Source organism: Phycodurus eques, chromosome 19 (assembly GCF_024500275.1).
Source record: "Phycodurus eques isolate BA_2022a chromosome 19, UOR_Pequ_1.1, whole genome shotgun sequence".
NCBI classification, from domain to species: Eukaryota; Metazoa; Chordata; class Actinopteri; order Syngnathiformes; family Syngnathidae; genus Phycodurus; species Phycodurus eques.
Window position 1 is genome coordinate 1,107,200 of NC_084543.1, and position 12,307 is coordinate 1,119,506.

A 12,307-nucleotide genomic window follows, 5' to 3' on the forward strand; every position below is an offset into this window, starting at 1 on the left:
CCCGGAAGGGAAACTATCCGGCACGAGGTCACTATATTTTTCGGCTATCGCACGTGTGTTTTGTAGAAATCAAGAAAACAGGTTTGTCTATAAATTTCTATGACATCAAATGAAGTCCGGATATTATAAAAACACTGTTACGAATCTCACGTCGTTAATGCTTGGTTAATACGTGTGTAACGCGCTAATTTAGCCACATGGAAGCTAAAAATGCCATAAAGTTTCCCCAAACCCAATTTTAGAAATGTTGTTGTCAGTACGAATCTTGGAACACGATATAGATGACACATTATTGCGTCCATTTGCTGATTTCATTGGGTGTTTGGACACTCATTGCATACCAAGAGGCATCCTTGAAAACCAGCCATTTCGCGTCCTATGCACATATTGTGCACACGTTTTGTCCGTGATAAATGCTGAACATTATGTTGTTGTTTTTTTCCCTATTCCTGAGCCAAGATATGTGTAACCCCGCACCCTCTTCTTGTATTGATTGATGAAGTGATTGTAATGACCCAAACGACTTGATTTATCAGTTTATCAAACAATAATATTATATACTAGGAAAGGTATGGGTAAATATACCATAAACGACGCATAAAAAGGACCAATAAAAAGTAACAACAGAGAAACATGCCAGGGACACGAGTAAAACAAATACAAATGATTCTTTTTGAAGGTCACATGTTACAAAACAAAAAAGTACACGCAAATTCAGATTATCTGCAGATATCGTGCCACAGTTTACGGGTACGTGCACTTTTCCAGAACAAATGGATAACAGTCTCAGTATGGGTGTCACAGAAGGCGCAGTTCAAGGGTAGATCATAATTCAATGCAGCAAAAAAAAGCATCTGACGGGGTAACATCATTGAATCATTTTGGATGAAACTTTTTTTCACTTTATTTGCCCCAAATAATTTTTGAGGCAGAGTCCAAATGTCTTCTTCTTGTTTACGTGACAGTTCCAGTAAAATATTCCAAGTGAAGTAGAAACAATAAAAAGGCGATTGTACTGATGTTTCAGATTGAAGACCCACCATGACGTCGCTAGCCTACCAGCTGAAGCGGCTGGCGCTGCCTCAGAATGACCTCAGTTTACTGTCACGCAAAGAGGTGGCGTCGCTTCTCTTTGAGCCCAAAGAGGCGGCTACCCTCGACAGAAGCACCTTCTACGCTCTCGGTGAGTCCGTTTCCTCCACCTCCACCGCTACTCTCTTCAGTTTTCCTCCGTAACGCTTGAAACTTTGCGTTTCCGTAGGCTGCACGGGCCTGGAGGAGCTGCTGGGGTTCGAACCGGCGTTCCAGGAGTTCCAGGACTCTCTGTTCAGCCGGGCATCGCTCACGCTGGAGCGGAGCGTCCAGTCCAAAGATGTCAACAAGCAGCTGGACGCCGACATCTCTCTGTTCCTCACCCGCGTCTCCCCGTACTTCCTCCTCAAACCGGCCCACAAGTGCATGGAGTGGCTGGTGCACCGGTACGCTGCCGCTCAAACGGACAAATGCATTATAAGCCCCGTCGTCTATTGCTTTCCAGTCCCGCGCGCAATGGCTGAAAATGCGCAAGCTCGCGAGACCATTTGAAAAGACTTTTTAAAAATAGTACTAAACGAAAACGTGAGCTGAATGAGGATGTGGGTGAAAGTGAAAAGAATGGGATACTTTGAGGTTTAGACGCTCCCATTCACGTGAACATTACATTCACGGCTCATGCAAATTTTTTGGAAAATGATCGCAAGCTTCGCTATTTCATCCACAGTTATGGAAAAATTGGATTTTGATGGAAGGACACCTTTAACAATCAGCAATATAGTGAAATTGCTTTGTTTTGCAAACAGAGTCCCAGAAAAAAACAAGTTTGTGAACCGAAGTTCCATTGTAGCTTGTTCTGAAGGCCGATTTTAGAAGGTTCCTTCTCGTTCATGTGCGCAGCTTCCACATTCATCTGTACAACGTCGACAGCCTGCTGGCTTGCGTGCTGCCTTATCACCACACCAACACGTTCGTCCGAGTGCTGCAGCTGCTCAAGATCAAGGACGACACAAACCGCTGGAATTGGCTGCAGGCTCTGCAGGTAAGACGCCGTGATGTCTACCCAGGAAAAGATCACGTTTCAGCTAGTCGGCAGGTCGGTAGTTCTTCACTTTGTCTGCGTTTGCTTGGTTAGAAACCAGGCGTGCCTTTGGCCAAAGGGACTCTCGTCACTCACTGCTACTCGGACCTGAGCTTCATGGACTTCGTCTGCAAAATGGTCACAACATCCATTCAGGTAGCCACACGTCACGCACGAAGCCTTGCGGAGGGATGGAAAATTTCAGTGGGAAGTTAGGATGGGAAATTTTGGAATATTCCAAATTGGACAATTTGAATGGGAATTAAATAGAAAAACATCATTTTTTTGTAATGTTTTTTTTGGAAGAGTTTACACTCTATAATATTGTACTTAATAAAAAACATAATAGAATGCAAGCGTTTGCGTCATGATTAATTCAAGCTCCTTCTGATGAGGATGACTTGGCAGTATAATACACTCATGCAGACTCCAACGAATAAGAGTTAAATACATTAAAATAACAAATATTGAAGCCATAATTTTTTGACGATTGCGAGTATAGAATAATGCCGATGTTGTACAGTTGCACGGTATGCAGAATTATTTTGATCCTATTTTCACAATATAACACAATACGTGTTCTGCGCTAATGCTCTTGACAAATTGCCTTTATTGCAGATTCCTGGTTTGTTCCAGGAATGTTGCAACCCTTCACACACAACAGCTCCTTCTACCAGGAGTCACTATTTTGAAATGAGGATGCTAAGATTATCTGGTGTATTTCTTTCAGGCTTTTTCCGGACATTCACGAAGTTACTCCCAGCTCCGAGTCGTCTTCTCCTTCTACGCCTCCACCATCGTGTCCGCTCTGGACGCCGTTGACAAAGTGTCAGACGCCATCGTTGCCAAACTGCTTCCATATGTGCAAAAGGTAGACTTTGCAGTTTTCTTAGTATTACCTCATCAGGGTGTGTCATTGTTTAACTAAGTCTTAAGTGTTTGCAAACGTGTACATTTAAAATACAGGGTGTCCATAAAGTCTCTTTACAGAACAAGTAACCATAGTAACCTACACATAGTTTGAAGTGGCGTACAACTGCGCTGCATCATTCTGTAGCTAATATTTTGACTCCTTAATGTCGTGGAATAAGGTATACAAAATATTAGAATCACCTCTAGTGTGATGCAGTACAGTTGTCCACCTCTGAAAATTACTACTATAACCATAAAGATGTTGTTACCTCCAAAATGGAACATTATCATCTTTGTAGAAGGAGCATTTTAAGATCGGATGTTGTTACATTTTGTCCTCCGTCTCCTCCCAGGGTCTGAAGTCGGCTCTGGCCGACTACAAGGCGGCCACCTACATGATCGTGTGCCAGATGGCGGTAAAGGCGGTGATGGAGGCGAGTCTGGTCGACACGCTGGCCGTGCGCGTGGGCAAGTCTGTGCTCAAAGAGCCCGTGTTGGCCCGAGAGGGGCTGGGCTGCCTCATCGTGCTCCTGCAGAGCCAGAAAGAGGGCGCGGCCGGGTCCAGGTAGGTTGGGCAACACCTGAGCAGTGCTGGGAAGTACAACTTTCAGGGATCTGTTTTTATTGAATGAGAAGGCGGGAAAAACTTTGACAGCAGCGACGCGGAGGAACGTGAACCAGACAGCATTAACAAACATGACGCAACAGAATCAGAGAAGCAAAATATGACCGTATATTTTTTTCAGAGAATTGTTGTGACCTGCTACAAGAATGATTGGTGGCGAATGGCTAAAGCCAATCAGCTTCTGGTGCTCAAAAAAATCTCCTTTTAATCTAAAAGAAAAAGCAAAAACACATACAGCTCTTGTTATCATTAGTCTCTATTTTTGCATTTTTTTGACACTCAATTTACAATAATAAAGCTGTGGGGAAAATTGTTTTATAGCAAAATATTCTGAGCCAACGCTGGCTAGCTCTAGATTGGCAAAAATAAAAACAATTTCCTTGTGCCAAGTTATCAAAACGGGTATTGTGTATCACTCACAGTAAAAACATTCTATTTTTATTATTTTTACTGAGAGTACGTTTAAGTCTAGTCTTTTTTTTTTTTTTTTTTTACTCAATGACTCAAATCAGTACTTCAACTTTTGCCAGAATGTCTTTACACCAATATAAACTGTATGGAAATATCAATATCTGTTCCTGTTGTTCTTGTTCAAATTTGCACTTAACAGGATTGTACTGTTGAGCGCAATTTTTCTTTTTCTGTTGTACTGTACTGGCTGTCCGACAGGGGTTGCAACTTTGCACCTGAGCTTAGTGTCTCCCTGCCTCTCACTTCGTGTGTGTTCAGATTCTGCAGCCACGTGTGTTCCACGCCCGAGCTGGCATCCACGCTGCAGCTCATGGCCGCCGGCCACGACGTGAGCCCTCTACTGCGCTACCTGCTACCTCACCTGGTCCACGCCGTTTTCGCCAGCCCAGGTGAGAACTGAACCGCAGCGAAACGTGTCACGTAAAACTTCGGCTGTCTGAACATTCCGGTGCTTGTTTTGTGTTTTGGACAGATGACACGCATGTGCTGGAGTCGCTCCTGCAGTCCGTCCCCCTGACTAAAGGCCTGGGCGGACGCATGGCTCGGTAAACATCTTTTTAACCTTTGAGAAGTTGAATAAACTTACAGCCTAACACCTACCGGTACAGTTTTGTTCTTTTGGCAACTTTGTTGTTGTTTACCAAGCTTACCAGACTCACTCCTGTTAAGGTAGTTGGTACTGTGGCTGCCGGAATCCAGAAAAGTGCGTCAAAGTTCAGAACGACATTCAATGAAATGACGGATTTCTCTGTTCGCTGCTCCAGTTTGCTGCTGGACGACTACCTGAGTCAGACGGAGGTCTCCGAGGACAACGTCTCCGCCCTCAACCGGCGTCTGCAGCCGCTGGTGCGACTGTTTGAGTCCAAGTGAGTGCGGCTGCTGCCTGAGTCCGGCGACTCGATATTTATAACGTCCCAACTTCACCGGAATTGGGGTTGTACAATGCAAGCTTTTATTGACAGCTCAAGGAAATAACAAGCTTCCTGGTCAGGGGCATTATCATCCAGTTTGAAGTCAGACCTTCAAAATAAAAGCACACTTGTTTAACAATAGTTTAGCCACTTTTTGGGCAAATAGAGCCTTCACACTCAAACTGTTTTGTGCTTGTTTGAGTGCAACTGCTAAATAAGCCACCAGGGGGCCGAAGAAATTGTGGTGAATGTGCTATTATACTGCATGCTTTTACTTTGAAAGTCTAACTCTTGACAGGATGTGTTACAGCTTTAGTGTTGCCAAGCAGACCGAGAGGTTTGTTATTGCTTTGTTATTAATAAAATCTTGCATTGTGAAATGCACCTTTGCCATCCGTTAAATGCTTTTTACACAACTTAGGAAATGCTTTCAATGACCGCGCATCGATTCCAGGAAATTAATAAATAGCTAGCTATAGATTTGTACTGAACACAAAAATGCAGGCGAACGGCGCTTAAGTTTGTGCTCGGTCCGCCTCAGGTACTGTGACGCTCTGGACGGCGTCCTCTCGGGTCACGTGACAGACCTCAGCAACTCTGAGCAGAAACGACTCTTCCACCACTTCCTCTCTCTGTCCATGAGCAGCGGGAAATTCCAGGTGCGATGACGACTGAGACGACACGGACTAAATGAAACGCGTGACTAAAATGTCGGCTCGATGTTGTCGTGATCAGATTGTGGGCGACTCGGACACGTCGCTGCTGCTCAGCTTGAAGCACCCGCAGCCGTCGCTACGAGTCTCGGCTCTGGAGCACCTGAGGAGGGTCGCGGCATCCGGGCAGGTGTGACTGGAGACCTCGCGGGTCCTTTACATGTTCTTCTGCTGCCGGGCTCAGTTCTGACTTTTGTTCCCGCTCCTTAGCTTCAGAGTTTGGATCAAGACTTCCTGAAAGACGCTGTCGTGGAGCGCTTGAAGGATGACGTGCTGGAGGTCGTCAGTGCGGCGCTTCAAACCTTGGAGGTCAGTGAAATTCCAGAAAGCTTTGTCATCATTGTAGAGCCGCGCTTCCCAACCTTTTTTCTATTTCATATGAGCATTTTGGCTCTGGTAGTCACTCAAATATTTTTAGTTGAGTCTCGCTGTGCGGCCCGGTGCTCGGGGAACTCTGCTTTCGAGGAGGAGGAAGAAACTAGACCTGTAAAATCAATTGATTTATTTAAAAAAAAAAAAAAAAAAAAGAGAGAGAGAGAGAGATTTTTGTCAAGCTAAATTTGATTCCAAATGACTGAGGTCCATTAAGTTTACATCCAAAGAGACCTCAAATGGACACGAGGACACAATGCTGTGGACACGCTTTGGCGTTCGTAAGCCTCTTTTGGATTATAACTTTTAAAAAAGCATTTTCACCCCGTATTTTTATTTTTTCATTTCTCTGAATGTCCATCTCGGCAATAGATCGATGGCTGGCTAGATAAATACTTAATTCTTACTGTGAAGGAATTAAATCATAGATGATGTGTTTAAAGTTTTGTTGTTGTTTTCCAGATGCTGTTTGATGCTTTGGACTGTGAGGACGCGGTGTCCGATTTACTTTCTCTGCTGCACAGAGTCGATCAGCCCGAGGCCGACAGCTGGTCAGAACTTTTTATTTCTCTCAACTTTGATTTCTGTGTTAAATTAAACAGAAACCCAACAGCGTGCTGCTCGGTGTCCATGGCGATTGTGTTTTTCTCCACCAGGCTGCCAGTTTTAAGCGAAACGGTGCGTTTACTGAGCGATTCCCAGCTGGGAAAGGGGAGCGCCGAGCAGGTGGAGAAGACCAGCTTGGGTCTGCTGCCCTTCCTGGTGATCACCTCCGCTCGTCCGGACTCCGCCCAGCTCCGACTCGCGCGCTGCGTGGCCCGCTGCTCCGTCATCGCCCGGCATCCGCTCACCTTGACCTGGGCGGAAGGTAGCGGCCAGAACCTTCACGAGGTTTCCTGAGCTCCATCTTCAGCCTAAAGGTGTTTCTTCTGTCCACACAGAACTGAATGAAGTGATGAAGCGGAGCTCTAAAGCCAATGTGGTCAGTTTGGCCAACCAGCGTCTGGTCACCACGTTGAAGAAAAACCTGGCCAACATGGAGCACTTGTCCAAACGTGACGCTGTAAGTTGTTGGAAACTCTTTGCTCTCGTAGATCATTTTTCTCATTTCTATGGATTAAAATCATTTTTAAAAATTCTAAAAGTGAAGCCCTGTGTGAATACTTTATGCATCCAGAAAGTATTTACAGCACTTCACTTTTCCCCCACGAAGACCGAAGGTAACAGTAAGAGGGTTTCTCTTGCCTCGAACTGAAGGAGAGCAGGTACAATTGTGGTGACTTGCACATTTGCATATGCCACGCCCCCCCCACTGGGTGAAAGACAGTGGATCAACATATGTGGACTGACACTATAACAATTCTGCCAGGCATATATTCTTTATCCTCTGCGAAAAACAACTAATATTACTGCAGCTTACTGAGGAGTTGTGACCGTCGCAGGTGTTTAAGGTGCGCGCACCAGAAGAAGCCGCACGGTCACAATGAATGAATTGATGCTCAAACCGTTGAATTCTTTGCACTCTGTCCAATTATGTTATTATAATTTGTTTTTATACATTACTATGTTTGAAATTTTCGTCCCCCCCGCACTTAGCAGCATAACTGACTTTGGTCCCGTTTCTCTCGTCAGCTGGAGAAGTTGGGCGTGTTGGGGGAGCAGCAGCGTGGCCGTGGCGTCAGAGGCGCCGCGTTCTTCACGGTGGCGACGCAGACGCTTCTGCTGGGCCTGGAGCACCTGGGCGAGACCGAGCACCTGCTCACCGCCCAGCGGGTCTTCGCCGTTCTGGAGGCTCCGCTGCTGGAAGTCGTCAAGGGCGAAGACGCTCGGGTGAGTCCGGACAAGCACCCCAAAAAACTTTTGCGGACGCCGGGTTCTAACTAGAGGTGGGGGACTCGAGTCACATGACTTTGTTGGAGTCATTTAAGTCGCCAATTTTAGGTCTTGGGACTTGCTTGGCAAAAACCTAAGACTGAACTCGACTTTGACTTTATGGAAAGTCTTTTGAGCATTTATTACATATTTTGCTCCTGACAGTTTGTTCGATATCCCACCTGTCCGCTGGACTGTCCATGTACGGTACTTGTATGCTCTTTGTTCTCACTTGAACGACTGTCATACGAGTGACATTTTTTTAAACTACTGTATGGAATTTCTGTGCACTCGTAAAACGAACAGGGCATACTAGTAGAATGACTATCTTACTCGTGATATTTATTCCACTACACTGTATGGCATTTCTGCGCACTCGTAGAGCCACTGCATACTAGTGAACTTTTTTCCACTACTACATGACATTTCTGCTCACTAGTATGACAGTTTTTCCATTACTGTGTGACATTTCTGTGCACTAGTAGAACTGTCATACTCGTGACATTTTTTCCACTACGACATGACATTTCTGCACACTAGTGGAACAAATAAGGAGCACTAGTAGAGTGACCAGGACGCACTAGTAGAACAACTACACATGACTAGAGAGGCCAAACTATGGGCTACTAGTACTGCTCGTGAAGCACTAGATTTGAATTTGTAGAATTTAGTGGGGACTCGACTCGCTTGATTTTCCCACAATAATTAAGGTTTGAGTCTTAGTTCTGCCTTTTATGAGACTTCCTCTCTGGTCCCTAACACTTCCTGTGTGTAACAGGAAGTCCCGCCTTCCGCCATCCCTGCGTCCTTCAGCGAGGCGCTGACCTCGTACCTGTGCAGTCGTGAGCAGCATCCGGCCGGGCGGCACGAGCGAGAGTACGGCCTGGTGATGATTTGGCTCCTCCGAGACTTCATCGCCTCCCTCAGGTGCCACGACGACGCCTTCAAAGGTGAGCCAAGCTTCGATTGACGCCCGCCGCTTCCTGCCACCGCAACCCGACACGAGTTGAGCCGCCTGTCTCGTTGGCAGCCGCTGTGTGGTGGAACCCGGAGAAGCTGGATACCAACACGTGCTGCTACCTGGGGCTCATCTCCCGCCTCTTCGCCGTCGTCATCAGCGGCGCCGGCGAGGGGCCGACGGCCGGCTGCTTTCGGGAGCTCACGAAGCTGCTTGTCAAGGTTTGAGCTGCATTTTACATCAATGAGTCGTTTAAATCAATGCAACCGACCAGTACAGAATGGTACCGGGCTGCACATAAATACCAATCACTGTTCTACATTTGTTTTTAAATAATTTCATGTTTCTAATGCTCGCTTACGGCCCCCCGCAGGTTCACCTGAGCGATACGACCATGCTCTTCAGGTTCCTGTGCGTGTTGTGGGGGTACAGCGGCAACCACGGGGACCAGCTGGGCGTCAAGGTGGACGCCATCCTGCACATTCAGGCTCTCTACGTGGGTGGCGCTTTGCTGAACGGCCAGCCTGCCGCGACGTTGGCAGAGCTCGCTGGAGCCGATTCGCCCGGTAAATAAATTCAAACGGCTGTCGCGTCAATATGTATTGACATTTTACAAATGTGCATGTGTTTTGTTTTGTTTTTTGCCTGTTTTTTTTGTATGTGGGAGATTTGCGTGTGCATGTATGTGTGTTTTATGTATGTGTGTGTGTGTGTGTATTCTGTGTGTGTGGGGGGAGGGGGGCGGCGGATTTGTTCGCGTGTATGTGTGTCGGGGTGGCCATTTTTTCATATATCCGTGTATGTGTTTATTTTTAGTGGTTCCGTCCTTGCTGTGCTGTCTCACCTCTCCCGTGCGGGAGATCCGCCGGGTGGCCTTCAGCGCTCTGCAGAGCCTATCAGGCGCAGGCACTGCTCCCTTCCAGCCAATCATAGAGAAGCTTCTGAAAACCTCGGAGGAGATTGTCGCCGACCCGTCGTACTTGAGCACGGTAAGGAAGCAGCCTTCAGGCTACGTAGCAATATCATACTTGGTATACAGACATGCCACAATTTACCGACAAATTTTCGTAACTTGAAGTGTCATTATTCGGTTACCGGTACATTTTCCTGAGCGCCTGTTCTCACTTGCTTTCGCGGGTAATCTCATATAACGTGGATGTCGACCTACAGGCTCTTGGTGGTCTCCACGACGCCTGCGAGTCGGCTACAAAGAAGTCGGCGCTGCAGGCGTCAATGCATCAGCTGCTGCTGAGCGTCCAGGCGCCCTGCTGCCCATCCTATACCGCCGCCTGCCTGCTGAGGGCGCTGAGTCACGTCAACGGGCAGGTGAGTGCAGCGACACCACCACCTGAACATTTCTTAAAGCAGTGGTTCTCAAACTGGGGTCCCTGGACCCTCGGGTCCATGAGTCGTAGCTTGGGGGTCCGCAGAATAATGATGTCTTTTTTTTTTTTTTTTTTTTTTTTTTAAAGTGCATACCCCCTCATGGGGACCAATGTGCCTATAAAACTGACTTTCTTCAAAAATCCAACTTAATTCTCCAATGTGTGTGTGTGTGTATGTATGTGTGTGTGTGTGTGTGTGTGTGTGTGTGTGTGTGTGTGTGTATGTATGTATATATATATATATATATATATTGTTGTTTTTGTTATCCCTGCTTCGTCTTTGTCCTTATACTGGTTAAAAGCTTTTTACTACTACTACTATTTATTCTCACAACATTACAGTTAATGTCCTAAAAAAAATATGAATGTGTTATTGACAGCATTGAATCGATCACGTCTGGACTCACAATTTCAATGTTGAGCATGAAATGACCTGGATGCATAAGAATATTCACAGGCATGAATCTCTCAAATGTATTATATTACATTTTTCTCAAAAATTGGCAAATTTGAATTCTTTGATGGCATTTAGGGGATCACGTTAGTAATGTTTAATTGGAGTATGAAGAGTTCCTTGGAAAAAGATTGTCCCCTGTAAAACGTTTGAGAAGCCCTCGCCTTCAAAAGTGCACTCTGCGGGCTCTCCTCAGGCCGTCGTGTCCGCGCTGCTTCCCGTGCTGGATCGGCTGCTCCACAACGACCCCGACACGTCCACGCTGCTGCCAGACGAGGCCCGGCTGTTGCAGCTGGTGCTGGGCAAGTACAACGAGGCGGCGGCGCCTCTGCTGGCCGCCGACCGCAACTGTTTGGATCTGCTGCTCAGAGCCATGCGGACCTCCACCACACCGTTCCCGGGCGTCCCCAGCTGCCAGATCATGGCTCTGGAACGGGTCAGAACTTTATTTTCTGAAATAAGCGTTTCGGTCAGGCAGCACGCTGGACGAGTGGTTAAGCACATCTGCCACAGTTTTAAAGTCCGAGGTTAGAATCACCTTGCTGTGCCGTTCTTCCTCCCGCATTCTAAAAATGTTTTTCGTATGTGGGCGGAAGAACCTTAGCATGTTAGCTTCATTGAAGACTGAAAATTGTCTACAATCAGTGCAGGTTTGAGTGCTTGTTTGTCAATATGTGCCCCATTGTTTGTCTATACACTACTGGCCAAAGGTTTGGATTAGAGGTGCGGCAATTATTCGATTAATAGACAACTAGTATATGAAAGCAGACTCATTATTGGCATGTTGAATTGAAATAAGACATTTACAAATCTGCTTTTACTTTGGAAAATAGTAAACAATATTTGTCTATTGTTAGACATGCTACAGACCAAACTAACTGAATCGTAATCAAACAATTCCAGACTGCTAATTTGAAGTACAGTGAACCTCCACATTCACGCGGTTCGCCAATTGGAGATTCACCTGTTCACAGATTTTATTTATTTATTTATTCTGGTTTTTTTGGGGGGGGGCTGTTGGGTGAACCAACCCCCTTTTTTTTTCATGCAAACCACTTTTAGCCGGTAAATTCCTGCTTATTCAAGAATTTTAGGGGTTTAAAAAAAAATAATTCATTGCAATTTTAATGGGTGTCAATTATTCATGGTTTTCACAATTCGTGGTCTGGTCCGGTCCGTGTCCCTCTCTGCGAATAGCGCAGCTCCACTGTAATGTCCTGTTTTTTAATGAAGGGATGGAAATTTCAAAATGTTTTTTTTTTATTGAATTTGATTAATCCAAACATTAATTGACAGATGAATTGATTACTAAAATAATTGTTAGTTACAGCCCTAATTTGGATATAGTTTCTTATTCGAACGCACCGTGAAGCGTGTCCAAACCTTTGACTGATCGTGTCATCCAGGTTGGCCCCCGCCTCAAGCCCAAAGTCAGCTGGACAAGACTCCAGTTCATTCGCGACCCTAATGACGACAAGCGCTCAACCGATGTCCAGTTTAGGGTTAGAAAGTAGCGTTAAC

At 45.9% G+C, this 12,307-nt stretch overlaps 1 protein-coding gene across 1 annotated transcript in view; it reads left to right on the forward strand.

Moving 5' to 3' along the window:
* Positions 1 to 12,307, forward strand: part of heatr1 (HEAT repeat containing 1) — a 22,807-nt gene continuing 10,500 nt past the window's right edge. The window contains exons 1-23 of the mRNA XM_061705569.1: positions 1 to 81; positions 1,028 to 1,183; positions 1,262 to 1,478; positions 1,933 to 2,074; positions 2,168 to 2,269; positions 2,844 to 2,984; positions 3,379 to 3,590; positions 4,380 to 4,510; positions 4,594 to 4,666; positions 4,886 to 4,987; positions 5,574 to 5,691; positions 5,768 to 5,875; positions 5,956 to 6,054; positions 6,580 to 6,668; positions 6,774 to 6,985; positions 7,059 to 7,180; positions 7,750 to 7,947; positions 8,768 to 8,939; positions 9,020 to 9,168; positions 9,321 to 9,513; positions 9,764 to 9,936; positions 10,118 to 10,273; positions 10,983 to 11,222. Coding sequence (XP_061561553.1) covers positions 1,042 to 1,183; positions 1,262 to 1,478; positions 1,933 to 2,074; positions 2,168 to 2,269; positions 2,844 to 2,984; positions 3,379 to 3,590; positions 4,380 to 4,510; positions 4,594 to 4,666; positions 4,886 to 4,987; positions 5,574 to 5,691; positions 5,768 to 5,875; positions 5,956 to 6,054; positions 6,580 to 6,668; positions 6,774 to 6,985; positions 7,059 to 7,180; positions 7,750 to 7,947; positions 8,768 to 8,939; positions 9,020 to 9,168; positions 9,321 to 9,513; positions 9,764 to 9,936; positions 10,118 to 10,273; positions 10,983 to 11,222 — 3,291 coding nt within the window. The 5' untranslated portion in view covers positions 1 to 81; positions 1,028 to 1,041. The remainder of the gene's footprint in view (positions 82 to 1,027; positions 1,184 to 1,261; positions 1,479 to 1,932; positions 2,075 to 2,167; positions 2,270 to 2,843; positions 2,985 to 3,378; positions 3,591 to 4,379; positions 4,511 to 4,593; positions 4,667 to 4,885; positions 4,988 to 5,573; positions 5,692 to 5,767; positions 5,876 to 5,955; positions 6,055 to 6,579; positions 6,669 to 6,773; positions 6,986 to 7,058; positions 7,181 to 7,749; positions 7,948 to 8,767; positions 8,940 to 9,019; positions 9,169 to 9,320; positions 9,514 to 9,763; positions 9,937 to 10,117; positions 10,274 to 10,982; positions 11,223 to 12,307) is intronic.